Here is a 17595-nt window from a genome sequence, read left to right on the forward strand (position 1 = left end):
GAATTAATAAGTTTTCAGCCAGCCTTTGTTTTTTTTGCATGCAAAGAGCTTGATCTCAGCATGCCTGAAGAAGTAACCTTCTTCAGTGCTTTATTGATTGCATGCTCTAAATGAACTCTAAATTTGCTAGGTGCTATGAAATACCTAACAGAAAGTTACAGCTGTAATCACAACTTCCTATAATATTCTGAAATTAGGTATAAGGCAGACCTGGTGCGTGCCTGTACCAGCTATTTGGGAAGCTGAGGCAGGAGGATCACTTGGGGACAAGAGTTCAAGGCTGCTGTGTGCTGTGATCACACCTGTGAATGGCCACTGCACTCCAGCCTGGGCAACATAGGAATACCCCATCTCCGAGAAAGGTTTTAAAAATAGATATAATCTTTGTATGGCTGTAGAACATCTTAAAATGTCTATCTTAGAGTCTGGCTTATTTTAATATTGTCTAAGAAGGTAGGAAATAATCATAGTTTTTTTTAAATGAGGAATTGAACTATAAATTTGAGATACTAATGAATAATTTATTTTAACAGAACAACAGAAAATAAGGAAATTCTCTCTCTTGAAGATAAAGTTGTAGACTTTAGAGAAAAAGACTCATCTTCAAATTTATCTTATCAAAGTCATGACTGCTCTGGTGCTTGTCTGATGAAAATGCCACTGAACTTGAAGGGAGAAAACCCTCTGCAGCTGCCAATCAAATGTCACTTCCAAAGACGACATGCAAAGACAAACTCTCATTCTTCAGCACTCCACGTGAGTTATAAAACCCCTTGTGGAAGGAGTCTACGAAACGTGGAGGAAGTTTTTCGTTACCTGCTTGAGACAGAGTGTAACTTTTTATTTACAGATAACTTTTCTTTCAATACCTATGTTCAGTTGGCTCGGAATTACCCAAAGCAAAAAGAAGTTGTTTCTGATGTGGATATTAGCAATGGAGTGGAATCAGTGCCCATTTCTTTCTGTAATGAAATTGACAGTAGAAAGCTCCCACAGTTTAAGTACAGAAAGACTGTGTGGCCTCGAGCATATAATCTAACCAACTTTTCCAGCATGTTTACTGATTCCTGTGACTGCTCTGAGGGCTGCATAGACATGTGAGTAGAAAAACATGGCATTTCAAAAAATCTTCTGAATGTAAGGACACTTGTTAAGAAGTCTTGCTATGTATTAATTTGTCTATCTAAAACCTGTTCAAGAGTTACAGTAAGACTGAGCATGGTGGCCCACGTGTGTAATCCCAGCACTTTTGGGAGACCGAGGTGGGAGGCCAGCTTGAGCAAAGGAGTTTGAGAACAGCCTGGGCAACATGGCAAAACCCCATCTTAACAAAAAATTTAAAAATTAGCTGGGTATGGTGGTGTGCATCTATAGTCCCAGCTACTCTGGAGGCTGGGGTGGGAGATCTGCTTGAGCCCAGGAGGTCAAGGATGCAGTGAGCTGTGATCACAAACTGTACCAGAGGCCTGGACAACAAAGCAAGACCCTGTCTCCAAAAAGTAAAAATAAAAATAAAAGAGTCTACAATGGGAAAATGAACTCTGTCACTAGCAGTAGGAAAAAAAACCTCTAATTATTTGCCAAATATGGTAATTTGAAACATTTCTTCCAAGGATGCATATTTCCTTTAATCTAGTACTAATACATTAAAAGATAATCAATAGCATTACAACAAATGATATTTAACAGTGCCAGACACTGTGACAAGTACTTTACATTCATTCTCTTAATCTTCACAAAAATCCATGAGGTAGGTAATATCTCAGTGTTATACATGAGGAAGTTGAGCCTCAGAGAAGTCAATTTGGAGAGGTCATAGAACAAATTGTAGAGACAGGATTTGAACCCATGTTCTTAACCATTGGGTTATATGTTGCATTTTACTTTTAAAAATCATTTGCTGGCTAATGTGATGCTTATAACTAGTATTTTCTTAATCATAGTATAGTATTAACATCCCATGAAAAAATGAAAACATGTTCTAATATATTAAGACTTTGAAAAACATTTTAAGGGTGTGTAGTACACATACATTCGTAGGTATACAGATATAGAGTGGTGTTGCATTATATGTACATTTAATTTAATGCAAATTTAGCTACCCATACTTGGCAAAAAAAGAATAAGAGAATGATAAATAATTTAAATAGTATAATAATAGTTTTTACCATCCTCTAAGTTAATTGGAGTGTAAAATGAGAGCTATATCTACTGTTACCTCAGTTTGGCTCAGTTCCTTGAGGCCTCTAATAGAGGAAACCTCTCACTGTGCTGTTTTATTCTGTTTAAAAATATGTATTTTATTTTGTAAAGATTACCTCTGAATGTAACCCAACTACCTCATCTGGGGACTTGGCTCTTCAAAGGAATAGAAACAGGTACCTGCACAAGACTAGGAACTAGGCCAGTATCTCACAGGGCCTGGAATTGTATTAATGAAAACCTTGTTAACAGCTGTAAAACCAATAGGGTCAGAGCCAAAGCGTTGGAGAAAGCACCCAATGTAGAGCAGCACACAGGACTAAACCCCACAGATGGTATGACTTCAAACAAACATTTACAGCACACAAAGATGTTTAGGACCATGAAGGCAGCATGAGTCCCGACAAGTAGAGAGAATTAACACCTGAGGAATCAGAGGTAAATGTTGAATCTAATTGAAAGGGATTTTAAAACAGGTATAATTAAACTGTCCCAAGAGGCTGGGCACAGTGGCTCATACCTGTAATCCTAGCACTTTGGGAAGCTGAGGTAGGAACATCATTTGAGCCCAGGAGTTCGAGACCAGCCTGAGCAACCTAGCGAAACCCCATCTCTACAAAAATACAAAAGTTAGCGTGGCGTGGTGGGAAGCACTTGTAGTCCCAGCTAGTCGGGAGTCTGAGGTGGGAGGATCACCTGAGTGCAGGGAGGTCGAGGCTGCAGTGAGCCAAGATTGTGCCACTGCACTCCAGCCTGGGCAACAGAGTGAGACCCCTTCTCGAAAAAGAAAAACTATTAATTGTATATGAAGTGAGCAATACCTAATCCAGTAGAAAAGTTAAAAGGAATTAACTAGATTTGTATATAGCATGGATGGGTCTCAAAAACATTATATTGAACAACAAAAAAAGCAAGTTATAGAATAGTACCTATAGTAAATTGTTTATAATGAAAAATACACAATATATTGTTTGTAGATACATATGTATATAAAAGCATAAAGGATGCCACACTAAATCTCTTGAGAGTTTAGTTATATCTATGTTTTACTTTTTAACTTTTTTTAAGAAGACCATGTATATGTGGTGTATATGTGGTGTGTATATTTTAAATTATATATACAGGGAAAAGAACTAGACAAAATGCTGACAACTAATTCTGGATGGTGGAAATATGGGTGTTTATTATTATCTGTATTTTTCTGTACTTTTTAAACTTTGCACACAAAATTACATGGGAAAGAACAATTAATAGATTTTCATATCTGTAAACAGAATCCAAATTAATGAATTTGTTGATTGTTGTCGTTGTTCTTTTCTCTTGCAAACAGCAGCCACCATTCTGATGTGTATTAATTAATACAGAAAACACAGAAGAGAATCATAGAGGAAAAGACCTTAAAGTCACTTGTTCAGCAAAGGAGACTAAGATCCAGAGATTTTAACCAGCTCACCAGCAGTCATTTACCTAGTTACACAGCTAGAGTCCCCAAGTTCCTTACTTTGTGTCAAATTATGGTTCCCTATCAAGTTAGTTAGTCATCTGAATAGAGGGGAAAGTACATGAAGTTTTATGGTTGCAAGCTTCCTGCCTCGCAACAGTATGAAAAAAGGATTCAATAATAGTAGGCAGATACCCAGCATCAATCTCCCCAGTCTGTTTCTGTCACTGGAGTGAGAGAGAACTTAAGACATCTGCAAAACTATGTCCTTACAAATTTGACATATTTAAGTTTATCCATTGTAAAAGAGCAGAACTAGCAGAATTCTCACAAACAAGCTTCTGTGCTGAACAGGGAAATTAAAGGAATTGATTTTGGAAAGCTAAACTCATATAGTTAAGTATTTCATGAGCAAATAGAGTTGCAGTGCAGTTTATAATTATTTATAAACTTTTGGGAGGTATTGTCTTTCAAAGAGATCTATTTAGGGAAAAAGCTCATAGTGTTCATGAGCCAAACTATTCTAAATGCTATTACATCTTTTATTACATCATTTACACATTTATCAAGACAGTCTCTTGACTTAACTTGGCGCTTTTTCATTCTTTCTCCATCCATTGCCTTCCTTTTAGAACAAAATGTGCATGTCTTCAACTGACAGCAAGGAATGCCAAAACTTCCCCCTTGTCAAGTGACAAAATAACCACTGGATATAAATATAAAAGACTACAGAGACAGATTCCTACTGGGTAAGGTACCTTGAGGATTTGTTGCAGGGTGTGTATATCTTTGAAGGTGGGTACTTTTTATTGTGGTCCAAAATCTTATAGATGTTAAATCTGGTTTAATTTGGTTCTAATACCAAAAATCTAAATTATTAAGGAATAAAAATCCTGTGTATTGTTCGTGGAAATGGTAGTCAGAGACCACACATACGTCATGCAGAGTGTACTTGAACACTCATCTGCTTTGAGTCTGGCTCTTACCCCTCTAGTATCAGCCTACTTTGGGCAGCCATTTCTCCGTTTAAAAATATGCTGTCTAGAACTCATTTGAGAATTGGGAATTTTCAACCTTTCAAGGTACTGACTCACTTAATCTTCACAAAGCAGCCCTATGAGGGAGGTATTGTCATATAATCCCCATTTTAAAAATGTAAAGATAAAGCACAGATAAGTTAAATAACTCATCCAAGATAATACAGCTAGTAAATGTGGAAGCTGTGATGGGAACCCAGGCACTCTACCTCTAAGAGCTTTCACATTTAGCCTGCTTCCCTCAGTAGTTATCAGTGTCAGTGAAGTGTCAATAAACTGCTTTTTGAGGTGTCTGATTTTCTCTCTTGCATATTTTGTTGACAGCATTTATGAATGCAGCCTTTTGTGCAAATGTAATCGACAATTGTGTCAAAACCGAGTTGTCCAACATGGTCCTCAAGTGAGGTTACAGGTGTTCAAAACTGAGCAGAAGGGATGGGGTGTACGCTGTCTAGATGACATTGACAGAGGGACATTTGTTTGCATTTATTCAGGTAAAGCAAAAGTTTATTTTCAAATTATTCTAGAGTAGAATCCACTTTTCTGAATATCCATTTTCCTAGCCAGGGCCGTTGAGAGCTTACAGCAAGGTAAAGAGTAACAGTATCTAAGAGGAACATCAGAGAAAGGCAGGTAAACTGGGAACTTGAGCACTAAAGAGATGAGATGCTTGGGGGTACTTTCTTCAAGAAAAGAAAGGTTCAGAGATGACACTTGGGTTTTTGTGTGAGGGCCTGTTACGTACAAGGCACATTTGTTTTGTCTGCATGGCTACAGGTACTTTGGGGTAAGGGAATAAAACTTGTTAAAAGTAAAAAAAAAACTAAATGACTGGCTTGCCAAGGTAAAGATGACCAGTCAAAAACTTTCTTATTCAATGTTTTGAGCTATTACTAGAATTTAACAAGTTAATTATGTAATATCTGCATGTTATAATTCAGTCAGTGACTTTAGGCAACTCACTCTATTTTGGGGACTGCAGAGAGTTGTCCAAGCTGCAGAGCAAAACTTCCCGAGCAGTGTGTTACAGTCATGCAATTACTGATTCTTTAGGGCCACAGCCCCCAGGGCCAAACACATCAGTCTTCAGTAGTCTTACACATTTACCTCCAGCATGTCAGGCAAAATCCCTTATTTTCTGTGCACATCCTTCTGGGAGAAAGTTTGGGAAACACGGCTTTAGAGCCAGTCTAAAGGAATTGTTGACTTAGTTTTAGCAGTTAGGCATCAGGGAAAAGAACAACCAGGTTCTGAAAATTACTTATCTGAAAAATCAGGCTTAATCTGTTTACATGACCACATGCTTAGAAAAGAAATGTCAGGGTCACATCAGGGAGGGCAAGAAGAAGCTTGCAGAGTTCAGAGTAGTCACACGTATGGATCCCTGCCACTCCCCATTTACAGATCCACATTCTACACGGCCTGCCTAGACGTTCATCTCTCATACTTCTCAAAATAACTCTTGGATGAAAGCTACCTGTAAAATGCCAGGTGGTGTCCAGGAAGTATCATTGGTTTTATCGTTGTTGCTAGAAAATGTAACTAAGATATGTCTCCGATCTAACGATGGGTAAGAATATCCTGCTATTAATTTGGACTTGGCAACTATAATATTGAATCCCTTGAAAGAAAATGCATGAACTTTAGACCAAGATTTTAGTGTTATGCAGAACTTAATATGACAACACTAAGAACATATCACCACATATTTAAATAGGTACTTTTGTTAAAAATTTTAAGTTTCAGATGATAACGCCTTTTTAACTAGACATAAAAGCTACAATTTTATGACTAGAGTCATCTCTCTGATTTTCTAGAGTACTTTCTCATCCATATCTTTTTGTATCATTCTAGCTAAATCTCTTCTCTTTTGTATTATACCAAAACAGACAAATGGTTTTTTTTAGATACCCTGTTTTTTCATATACTGGAAGATAAGAAATATCACATTGGTCTTTGTCTTGCAACAGTTTTGTAGGATGAGTTAATGTGTTTATCTTCATTGTAGAATGTGTGGGTTCTTTAGTCATGGAGTAGAAATAGAGATGTCTGTTTATCGTTAGCAATTATCTTCTGTGTTGTTCAAACTCTTTAACATTTTCCTTTTAGGAAGATTACTAAGCAGAGCTAACACTGAAAAATCTTATGGTATTGATGAAAATGGGAGAGATGAGAATACTATGAAAAATATATTTTCAAAAAAGAGGAAATTAGAAGTTGCATGTTCAGATTGTGAAGTTGAAGTTCTCCCATTAGGATTGGAAACACATCCTAGAACTGCTAAAACTGAGAAATGTCCACCAAAGTTCAGTAATAATCCCAAGGAGCTTACTATGTAAGTAACAGCTGAGGAACCCAGAGTAAATCTAAATTATTATCAATCAATTGGTTCTTTTTCCTTCCTTCCCCTCTTTCTTTTCTCCTCATTTGTATTTATCATTTTGCTTCAAAGTTGTTAAGTCGAACACTTTGAGAAATCCAGGACATGTAAAAATCTAGCCAATATACCATCCTCAGTGTTCCAGTTTTGGAATTTTACCTTATATGACTTTAGTCAGGTTTTTTATGGATGTCATAAGTTTTGCTGTTTTTTAAATTTTTCTATCATTTTATCTGCAAAGTTTTCATAGGCTCTCTTCCTTTTCCAAACGTACTTCAAAAATTATTTATGATTATATTTCCTTTCTCTAGGGAAAGGAATAAACATAGATGTGCTTACTTAGGTTAATTTATAATAATTAAGGATATTTATGTAATAATGGATATTATCTGTACTTCAGTAAAGAGAATGAAGAGAATTTTTAGTGATACAGAATAACTTTTTTTTCCTTTTTAGGGAAACGAAATATGATAATATTTCAAGAATTCAATATCATTCAGTTATTAGAGATCCTGAATCCAAGACAGCCATTTTTCAACACAATGGGAAAAAAATGGTAAAAAATGCAAAATGTAGATGGGACCCTTCTTTTCTTTTTAAAAAAATTTTTTTTTTTTTCTGACACAGAGTCTCACTCTGTCACCCAGGCTGGAGTGTAGTGGCACAGTCACAGCTCACTGCAGCCACAGTCTCCTGGGCTCGAGTATCCTCCTCCCTCAGCCTCCCGAATGGCTGGGACTACAGGTGCACACCACCATGCCCAGCTCTTATTTAGTAGAGATGGGGTCTCACTATATTGCCCAGGCTGGTCTCCAACTCCTGAGCTCTCGCAGTTGTTGTGCCTCAGCCTCCCAAAGTTCTGGGATTATAGGCCTGAGCCACCGCGCCCAGCTGCTGGGGCCCTTCTGAGATGTAAACTATTGCCTTCCTATCCTTTACTTAGCTCAAAATGTTTGTGTTACTTTATAGTGTGTAGAATTTCTTTTATTGTTTTGGAATGGTGGACGGTGGAAATGCTAGGACCATGTTCTGTTTACTTAGTATCATCCACGGCAGTTGGCGTGTTTCCAGCTTGGCTGTATGAGGAAAATGCTGGTCATGATCTGACAATGCACTCCACTGAGACCGAGAGGTATCCCATTCTGAGAGTTTGTGGGAGAAGCTAAAGTCTTCAGGAGTTAATAGTGATATATAAGAAAAGGGACAAAGTAATTTAGGTGAAGGAGAACAAGGTTTTTGTTTTTTGTTTTGTTTTGTTTTGAGATGGAGTTTCACTCTTGTTGCCCAGGCTGGAGTGCAATGGCACGATCTCAGCTTATTGCAACCTCTGCCTCCTGGGTTCAAGCGATTCCCCTGCTTCAGCCTCATGAGTAGCTGGGATTACAGGTGCCTGCCACCATGCCCAGCTACTTTTTTGTATTTTTAGTAGAGACGGGGTTTCATGATGTTGGCCAGCTGGTCTCAAACTCCTGACCTCAGGTGATCCACCCACTTTGGCCTCCCAAAGTGCTGGGATTAGAGGCGTGAGCCACTGCGCCTGGCCGAAGGTTTTAAGATGTATGAGAAAGAGGAGATGCAATTTTATGAAAGAATCATCCAGAAAACAGTATTTTATGTGGTAGCCTCTGAGGGTACCCTTTGCATTGTGAACTAAAGATTAGTCAGAGACTGAAACGTAGAAGCAGAGAAAGAGAAAAGAGAACAGAGAGAGACATAATGGTAGCTTACTTTAGGGCTTGTTGATGAAAAGTAAAAACTCTGCTTTAGGTGTTATGCAAATATTTGCCCTCTGCCTGGTAATGGTACAGTAGCTACCTCCTTAGGGTCAGAGAATTATGAAAAGATTGGCCATGGTGTCACACAGACCCAGGTGTAACCTCCAGCTCTGCTGTGTGCTAGCTGGGTGGTATCTCCATACATACATTTCTTTTATCTGTAAAAAGGTAATAGTATATGTTTCAGAATTATGAGGATTAAATGAGATAAACATCAGCAACTTGCTTAGCATCCAACTAAGTGCTCAATACATGTTGACCATTCACATGCTGAGAACTTTCATAATAATAATATGGTCAATGTGTATTGAACACTTAGTTGGTTGCCAAGCATTGTGCTGAGTATATACGCCTCTTTTAAAGTTATCATTACTACTTAAAGTGACTGCAGTGTCTACAATGTGTAAGCACTATCAAATTCGTTAACCTTTCTTTGAAGTAGAAACTAGCCAATGAGTGTTTTTCATCTTTACACAACTTACAGTTGAAGCCAAATTTATAATCTAGTAATAACACTTTCTCAGTACTGAGATGATTAGAATTAGGGGATACAGACAGGGATGCATTAAGATTTTAATTCCCAAAGAATTTCTTGACAGTCTTTATAGCTGTGGCTTAATAAAGCACCTAGAAGTAGAACAGAGTCAAAGGGGATGACACATGTTGACTCCATTAGTCTAAAGACTCCTTATGATATCAGCTTTGAGGCTTTTCAAAACGAATCTAGTACATACAGCCTATGTTGATTGACAGTTGATGAAAGAGGCCTAACTGCTAAATACTTTTGCCTGACCTGGAAAGTAAAGACATCTTCCTTGTTTTTTTAAGGAATTTGTTTCCTCGGAGTCTGTCACTCCAGAAGATAATGATGGATTTAAACCACCCCGAGAGCATCTGAACTCTAAAACCAAGGGAGCACAAAGTAGGCTTTGTTTCTTCTGTGAATGCCTACCTCTTCTGCCTGTTTCTCTGTCTCTTGCTCAATACCTGTAGCTCATTTTCTTAGATTCCATAATAAACATGCTGCATTTGTCAGAAAGGTTACAAGTTGTCTACATAAGAGATCAGCAAACTATTGTGTGTGGGCCAAATCTGGCCCTCTACCTGTTCAGTATGGCATGTGAGCTAAGAATGATATTTATGTTTTTAAATAGTTGAAAAAAATCAGAAGGTGATAATATTTTGACACTTGAAAATTATATGAAATTACAGTTTTAGTGTCCAGAAATAAAGTTTTGGCCAGGTGCAGTAGCTCACGCCCGTAATCTTAGCACTTTGGGAGGCCAAGGCAGGAGGGCTGCTTGAGGCTATGAGTCTGGGCAATGTAGCAAGATCTTTTCTCAACAACAACAAAATAGCCAGGTGTGGTGGTGCACACCTGAGGTCTTAGCTACTCAGGGGGCTGAGGTGGGAGGATTGTTGAGGTCAGGAGTTTGAGGTTACGGTGAACTATGATTGTGCCACTGCACTGCAGCCTGGGCGATAGAACAAGACCCTGTCTCAAAAAAAAAAAATAAAATGTAAGTTTTATTGGAATACAGCCAATTTACATTATATATTGTCTGCTTCAACATTACAGCAAGAGTTGAATAATCACAACAGAGACCACATGGCCAGCAAAGCCTGAAATATTTGCTATTTTGCCTTCTACAGAACTTTGCTGACCTCTGGTCTAATTGCCAGTAGTGACTTGATGCATGACAAGAGGGGTGGGCTGGAAAACTCTTGAGTCTGTGTGGTGCACAGGTGTTGTCCGTGGCTTTGGAACCATTGTGCAAAGCAGCCACTTTCAAACTCTTTGTAGACGCCTTTAAAAATAAACACACATCACTCTCCTGCAATTGCCTAGCCAATACTGCTGCAGAGCATACTCAGCATGACTCTGGCAAAAGGCTAAAATATTACCACCCTGAGTCCTTGTGTTTCAGAGTTACTAGTCCTTGCCATAGTTAATATTACAACTGGACAAACATTGTTTTTGGTACTTTTGCATTTCACTGTGTCCTTCACAAGGAGACATTGCTGAGAGATATCCATTTATGAAGAATTGGTGAGCCACTGCTGTCTCTTCCCCCCTGCAACCACAGCTCTCCACCTAATATTAAAGGATGGAGATTGGAGGAGACATGGTAGTTCCTTGATAGAAAAGGTCTATCAAGAAAGGGGATTTTGTGTATTATATTTATTTTATCATGCATGTGAGCCACAGTGCATACCGTTGCTTTTGGTTCTTTTGCCCTTTTCATTGACTGCTACAGTATATATAGTGGGTACTCCAAAAGTCAAAAGCTACATACTTTTTGTATAAAAAAATCCAAAGTTGTATTATGGCTTACACGTAACCCATGATTAAAATATAAGTACATATAGGAACAGCAGCCAGCAACAACAGTGATGATTAAATCAAGAGCCTCAATTTTAGACAAGTATAATTTCTTTGTGCCATTGAATTAGGTGGTCCAAATAGCTTTGTGGCTCTTTTAAAGTAAGTAATTTATACTTACTCCATCTGACATGCATTCATATCTTTTCTTTTTTTTTCAAAGAGAGACAGTGACTCATTCTGTCACCCAAGCTGGAGTGCAGTGGTGGGATCATAGCTCACTGTACCTTCCAATTCCTGGGCTCAAACAGTCCTCCCACCTCAGTCTCCTGAGCAAACAGGACTACAGGCACACACCCCCTTGTTGGCTAATTTCTTTTTTTTTTAATTTTTTGTAGAGATGGGGTCTCACTTTGTTGCCCAGGCTGGTCTTGAATTCCTGGCCTCAAGCATCCTCCTGCCTTGGCCTCCCAAAGTGCTGGGATTACAGGCATGAGCCACCATGCCCAGCCATATTCATACTCTTGAATACTCTCAAAAAATTATTTTCCTTACTGGATAAGAAAAACGATTAAGCAGTGCATCTGCTTTTAAAGGATTATTGTTTACAAAAGTGTAATTAATGAATGGTCATCTAGTAAAACACCAAACACTAATATGTGCAAAACCCCTAGCAATACAGTTGTCACTGCTGGGACTTGTGGAAGGTGTCTCTGTCAGGGTTAGGCCTTTTATTGGCAGCATAAAGGCATAGAGTGCCTCCAAAACACCCACTCTGTTACATTTGTTTAGAATATACTTAAGTGCAGATTCCAGAATTAAAGAGAAGAAAGTCAGTTTATTAAGAGTAGAGATTAAATATAATAATGAAGAAGCAAGATGTAGATTCATAAAAAGGCATTGTTACATAGTAGAAAGAAGGCAGACTTTGGGATTCAAACATTTCTAGGTTTGTTACCCCAGTTCTCGTTATTGTGGGTCAGATGAATTCCTTAATCCCTCAGAGAAAGTTTCCTTTATACAATTAAAATAATACTACCTGCCTAACACATTGTAAGGATTGATAATTAAAGCACCTAGCATCTAATTAGTGTTGTTAATTTCAGCACTATTGCTCAGCAAGTATATTTCCTGATGTTTCCTTCCAAAATGTCTATTAGAGGACTCAAGTTCAAACCATGTTGATGAGTTTGAAGATAATCTGCTGATTGAATCAGATGTGATAGATATAACTAAATACAGAGAAGAAACTCCACCAAGGAGCAGATGTAACCAGGCGACCACATTGGATAATCAGAATATTAAAAAGGCAATTGAGGTTCAAATTCAGAAACCCCAAGAGGGACGATCTACAGCATGTCAAAGACAGCAGGTCTTTTGTGATGAAGAGTTGCTAAGTGAAACCAAGAATACTTCATCTGATTCTCTAACAAAGTTCAATAAAGGGAATGTGTTTTTATTGGATGCCACAAAAGAAGGAAATGTCGGCCGCTTCCTTAATGTGAGTATAAGGGCTGAGATTCCTATTTCTGAACAACTGTTTTTTTCTGTGCTACTTAACAAAATTATGAGGAAAATAAACAGACTCTAAAGTCAGACCATCTGGTTAGAATTCCAGTCCTCCACTTGTATACGGTTGGATGTTTTACTTGACCTCTGATACCTCATTTTCTACCTCTGTAATACAGGGATAAATGATAACTGTCTCAGGATGTTATGAGAATCTAATGAATTAACATTAAGTGCTTAGAACAGTGCCTAGCACATAGTAAACATTTGCTTTTAAAAAACTGTAAGAAATGGTGTATAAGAAAAGTATTTAAATATATCAGATTTAAATAAGCTCACTTACCTGAGTTGAAAAAAATGTATGGCTAGGAAGTTATCAGTGAAGTTAAATGGTGGCAGATATGTCCAAAGAATACTGCAGGGATTTAATGGTGTATTAATATGGAAAGATTGCCACAATATAATGGTTTTTTGGTTTTTATTTTTTGTTTTTTTTTGAGACAGAGTCTCACTTTGTCACCAGTAGCACAATCTCAGCTCACTGCAACCTCTGCTTCTGGGGTTCAAGCAATTCTCATGCCTCGGCCTCCTGAGTAGCTGAGATTACAGGCGTTAATGAATCACATGATGAATGTGTGGAGATGGCAGCTAGTGGGCAACAGAGCAATACTGGAATAGTGCTAATATGAGGAAATGGTATCTATTTAGAAGCCTCGGAACGACGATACATAATGGCTATCTTCAGCAGAGAAATTTGTTGCTTACAATATCTCCTCTCCAAAAGGCTTGTTTGTTACAGTGATGTAAAAATTAGGTTCTGTACATCTTCATATTAAACTTACTTTGTGAAAACTTTTTGTTTTAAAAAAAAAAAAAAAAGCCATACCTTGAGAAGTACTGTGCTCCTGTTCCCATGCCCCGACTCCACCTTCTCTCTGTAGGTCATCATTTTTATTCTTTTTTTTTTTTTTTTTTTGAGGCCGAGTCTTGCTCTGTCACCAGGCTGGAGTGCAGTGATGTGATCTCGGCCCACTGCGATCTCCGCCTCCTAGGTTCAAGCAATTCTCCTCATCAGCCTCCTGAGTAGCTGAGATTACAGGTGTGCACCACCATGCCTGGCTAATTTTTGCATTTTTAGTAGAGACACAATTTCACCATGTTGGTCAGGCTGGTCTTGAACTCCTGACCTCAAGTGATCTGCCCGCCTCGGCCTCCCAAAGTGCTGGGATTACAGGTGTGAGGCACCACACCTGGCCTTATTTCTCCCGCCCCCCCCCCCTTTTTTTTTCACATAAAACATAGCATATTATATTCACTGTTCTATACTTTGTTTTTCAGATTAACAATATATTAGGCCAGGCGTGGTGTGACTCATGCCTGTAATCCCAGCACTTTGGGAAGCCAAGGCAGGCAGATCACTTGAGGTCAGGAGTTGGAGACCAGCCTGGCCAACGTGGCGAAACCCCATCACTACTAAAAATACAAAAAAAATTAGCCGTGTGTCATGGCACATGTCTATAATCCCAGCTACTTGGGAGGCTGAGGCATGAGAATCACTTGAACCCAGGAGGTGGAGGTTGCAGTGAGCCAGGATCATGCCACTGCACTCCAGCCTGCGCGACAGAGTGAGACTCCGTCTCAAAAAAAAAAAAATCTTGTGGCAATTCCATATTAATACCCAGAGCTTCTCAAATTGTTTTTATTTGTATGCTTTTGTTTATAGCCACATAGAATTCTATTGTGTACCAAAGTTTATTTAACCAATCTGCTTTAGGCAAATATTTGGGTTATTTCCAAACCTTTAGCATTAAAAACAATGCTCAATGAATAATTACACATGGAAACATATGCAGATAAATTTGTGGAATACAATTCTAGATATGAGCTTGCAGAATCAAAAGACAAATGCATTTATAATAATGATAAATATTGACATATTTTATAGGGATTTGTCCTATTTTTGCATTTCTGCCAGCAACATAGAAGAGCGTCAGAACAGGGCTTTTCTGAATGGGTTCCCACTATTAACAGGAGCTGTGATATTTTATACATTAACAAAAAAACAAAATCAGGGTGATATATTAAAAACAGAATGGTTTTCTAATGCAAAAGCACAAGGCATCAGACTTTATGCTATTTCTAACCTTTGTGTTTATTTTTATTTAACAGCATAGTTGTTGCCCAAATCTCTCGGTACAGAATGTTTTTGTAGAAACACACAACAGGAATTTTCCATTGGTGGCATTCTTCACTAACAGGTTTGAAATTGATTTCGCTTACTTAATTCTGAAATTGTGACTTTAAAAATAACAATAGAGGGCTGAGTGCTGTGGTTCATACCTGTAATCCCAGCACTTTGGGAGGCCAAGGTGGGGAGATTGCTTGAGCTCAGGAGTTTAAGACCAGCCAGAGCCACATGGCGAAACCCTGTCTTTACTAAAAAAAAATAGAAAAAGTTCACCAGGTGTCGTGGCCAGCTACTCAGGAAGCTGGGGTAGGAGGATCACTTGAGCCCAAGATGTAGAGTTTGCACCCTGTCTCAAAAAATGATAATTATAATAGAAAAATATTTTTTAAAGATATATACTATAGCCCCAAATATCTGGTACTGTAGAATATTCAATTATCCTAAACTGTTCCTATTCAATAAGATTTTGCACACCTGAAATTTTGACTCTTATTCCCATTTAGAATGAATGCCTGAAAGGGCTGAAGATATCAGGTATCACCCAGTTCCACTCGGGATAAATGATGCAGAGTGCTACATAATCTTTAATTCAGAGCTATTCCCCAGCTACTTCCACACTGCAGGCCTCAACACCTGACTGGGTCCCACTGTTGGCAAAATACACTTTCTTCCTCATACTGATAGGTTCCTTCTTACTTAACATTTTAGTAGATTTGAAATAAAACTCAAATGGTTATTCTTAATAAAAGGTCATTCCTAATTGGTGGATGTTGGGTGAGAGAACAGATCATATTTTTGAGGATGGTTAATGTTAATATGAAAATTGATGTAATTTGGTTCATTGGTAGTTATTTAGGGTATTTTATGATTCTTTTCAAATTTCTACTTTCTAGGTATGTGAAAGCAAGAACAGAGCTAACATGGGATTATGGCTATGAAGCTGGGACTGTGCCTGAGAAGGAAATCTTCTGCCAATGTGGGGTTAATAAATGTAGAAAAAAAATATTATAAATATGTAACTAACGCCTGTTTGTGAAATTAGCTTATCAGGCTGAAATTAAAGCCATGCAAAAGAAGGTCTAGGTCCATCAAGGTAATTCCCCTCCGTTTTCCTTTGTCATGGGGTTTATGTTTTATTTCAGATTTTATTTGTGTGACTTAGAAATTCCAGGAACACAATTAGGATATTTTCATACACATAGGGTATCTTGTTCACTGCTATGCTACTTTACATGAGTAGGATGGAAGTGTATATTTTATATGAAATACCACTGTACAATTTATAATTTATTTACAAATCATATATTAAGAGAAACAAATGTCATAACAGAACTCAGCTGTTTCTAATTGCTTTTGTGACTGTTACCTTTTAGTTCCTGCCCCCCCAAAGAGCTAAATTTCACATTTTTACCTACAAAATTGATTTTTAATTCCTGGCAAATAATTTACCATTATGAGCTACAAGGTGGGCAACAGCGCCTGAGGATCTAATTTTATGCATATTACTCCCAAGTATTTTAACACTTGTTGGAGAAGCAATATCTGGATCGATAAAACACTGTCCCATCAACCATTTGAGTGGGGAGAGGGAGAAGCTCTTCTGTAAGTAAGATTCTGACAAACTCTTTGAAATGAGTCTTCTTTCCCACAGATTTTCTCTACTCTTTCAATAAAAACAGGAGAAGAGGGAATAGAAACCTGGAGGAACTTGAATATTTTTGTTCTAGATAAAGATACAGTTATTGAAAAGGAAACCTAGAAAGTAGTCACACGTTGCTTATTTAGGCCAGAAGTAATTGTACTGGGCAAAAATTTCACTTAAAAAACACAAGAAGTCCAGGTATGGTGGCTCAAACCTGTAATCCCAACACTTTGAGAGGCCGAGGCAGGTGGATTACTTGAGCCTAGGGGTTCAAGACCAGCTTGGGCAACATGTCAAAACCCTGTCTCTACAAAAAATACAAAAATTAGCCTGGCATGATGGCATGTGCCTGTAGTCCCAGCTACTCAGGAGTGAGGTGGGAGGATCATTTGAGCTCAGAAGGTCAAGGCTGCAATGAGACATGATTTCACCACAGTACTTCCAGCCTGGGCAATAGAGCAAGACTCTGTCTCAAAAAAAACAACACAGCACACACACACACACACGAAAACAATTCTGAACTATGAAATCTGAAACAGCCCCTTGGTATCTCCTGGGCATGATTTGCAAATCTTTTTTTTTTTTTACAGAAAAAAGGCAAAGAGTAAGCACTTTGCCATAGGTTACTTGGCCCTGATCATCTATCTAGTGGAAAAGGGGACTGGGAAGCCCAAGCAGACTGGGAAACCAGACAGCTAGGAAAAGGAGCAAAGCATAGCCCAGCAACCTACAGATGAAGAAAGTTGAGAAATCCATTTATTCACCATAGAGACGCAGGAATTTCAGGCAATGCACTAAAATGAAGTGGTGGGGAAAAAAAGCTTGATGAGTACGGGAACTATTTTTGTGCAAAAGGGAGTATTATGGATCAGCCAGTATTTCTTTGAGCTCTGCCTGTGGAGTCCATTTGGCCTTTAGAAATATGAGGTATTCTGTCAGTTTTATCTTCTTGGAGAAATTTCTCCTAAAATCTTGATTTGCTTTAGTCTGGACTGGTTCATAGCCATCATCTTCCATCAGTACCCCAGAGATTCACTTTGTCTCTTATGTGGGATCTGTTTCCAGTTAGATCCCATTATTTTCCTTTTCCTTGGTTTA

At 38.2% G+C, this 17595-nt stretch overlaps 1 protein-coding gene across 15 annotated transcripts in view; it reads left to right on the plus strand.

Annotated features, from left to right (window-relative positions):
* SETDB2 (SET domain bifurcated histone lysine methyltransferase 2) overlaps positions 1-15952 on the plus strand; it is a 47927-nt gene extending 31975 nt beyond the window's left edge. For 8 of the 15 annotated variants that reach the window (XM_054664944.2, XM_054664947.2, XM_054664945.2 and 5 more), the window contains 9 exons: positions 534-1097; positions 4276-4392; positions 5005-5174; positions 6790-7015; positions 7517-7616; positions 9664-9757; positions 12319-12659; positions 14837-14925; positions 15749-15952. In XM_054664944.2, coding sequence (XP_054520919.1) covers positions 534-1097; positions 4276-4392; positions 5005-5174; positions 6790-7015; positions 7517-7616; positions 9664-9757; positions 12319-12659; positions 14837-14925; positions 15749-15866 — 1819 coding nt within the window. In that variant the 3' untranslated portion in view covers positions 15867-15952. Of the gene's footprint in view, positions 1-533; positions 1098-4275; positions 4393-5004; positions 5175-6789; positions 7016-7516; positions 7617-9663; positions 9758-12264; positions 12660-14836; positions 14926-15748 lie in introns of all 15 variants that reach the window. The other 7 variants (XM_054664948.2, XM_054664949.2, XM_009426946.5 and 4 more) reach the window with 3 other exon arrangements.
* Positions 15953-17595: the final 1643 nt, after the last annotated feature.

The sequence above is a fragment of the Pan troglodytes genome, chromosome 14 (assembly GCF_028858775.2).
Source record: "Pan troglodytes isolate AG18354 chromosome 14, NHGRI_mPanTro3-v2.0_pri, whole genome shotgun sequence".
Lineage (NCBI taxonomy): Eukaryota > Metazoa > Chordata > Mammalia > Primates > Hominidae > Pan > Pan troglodytes.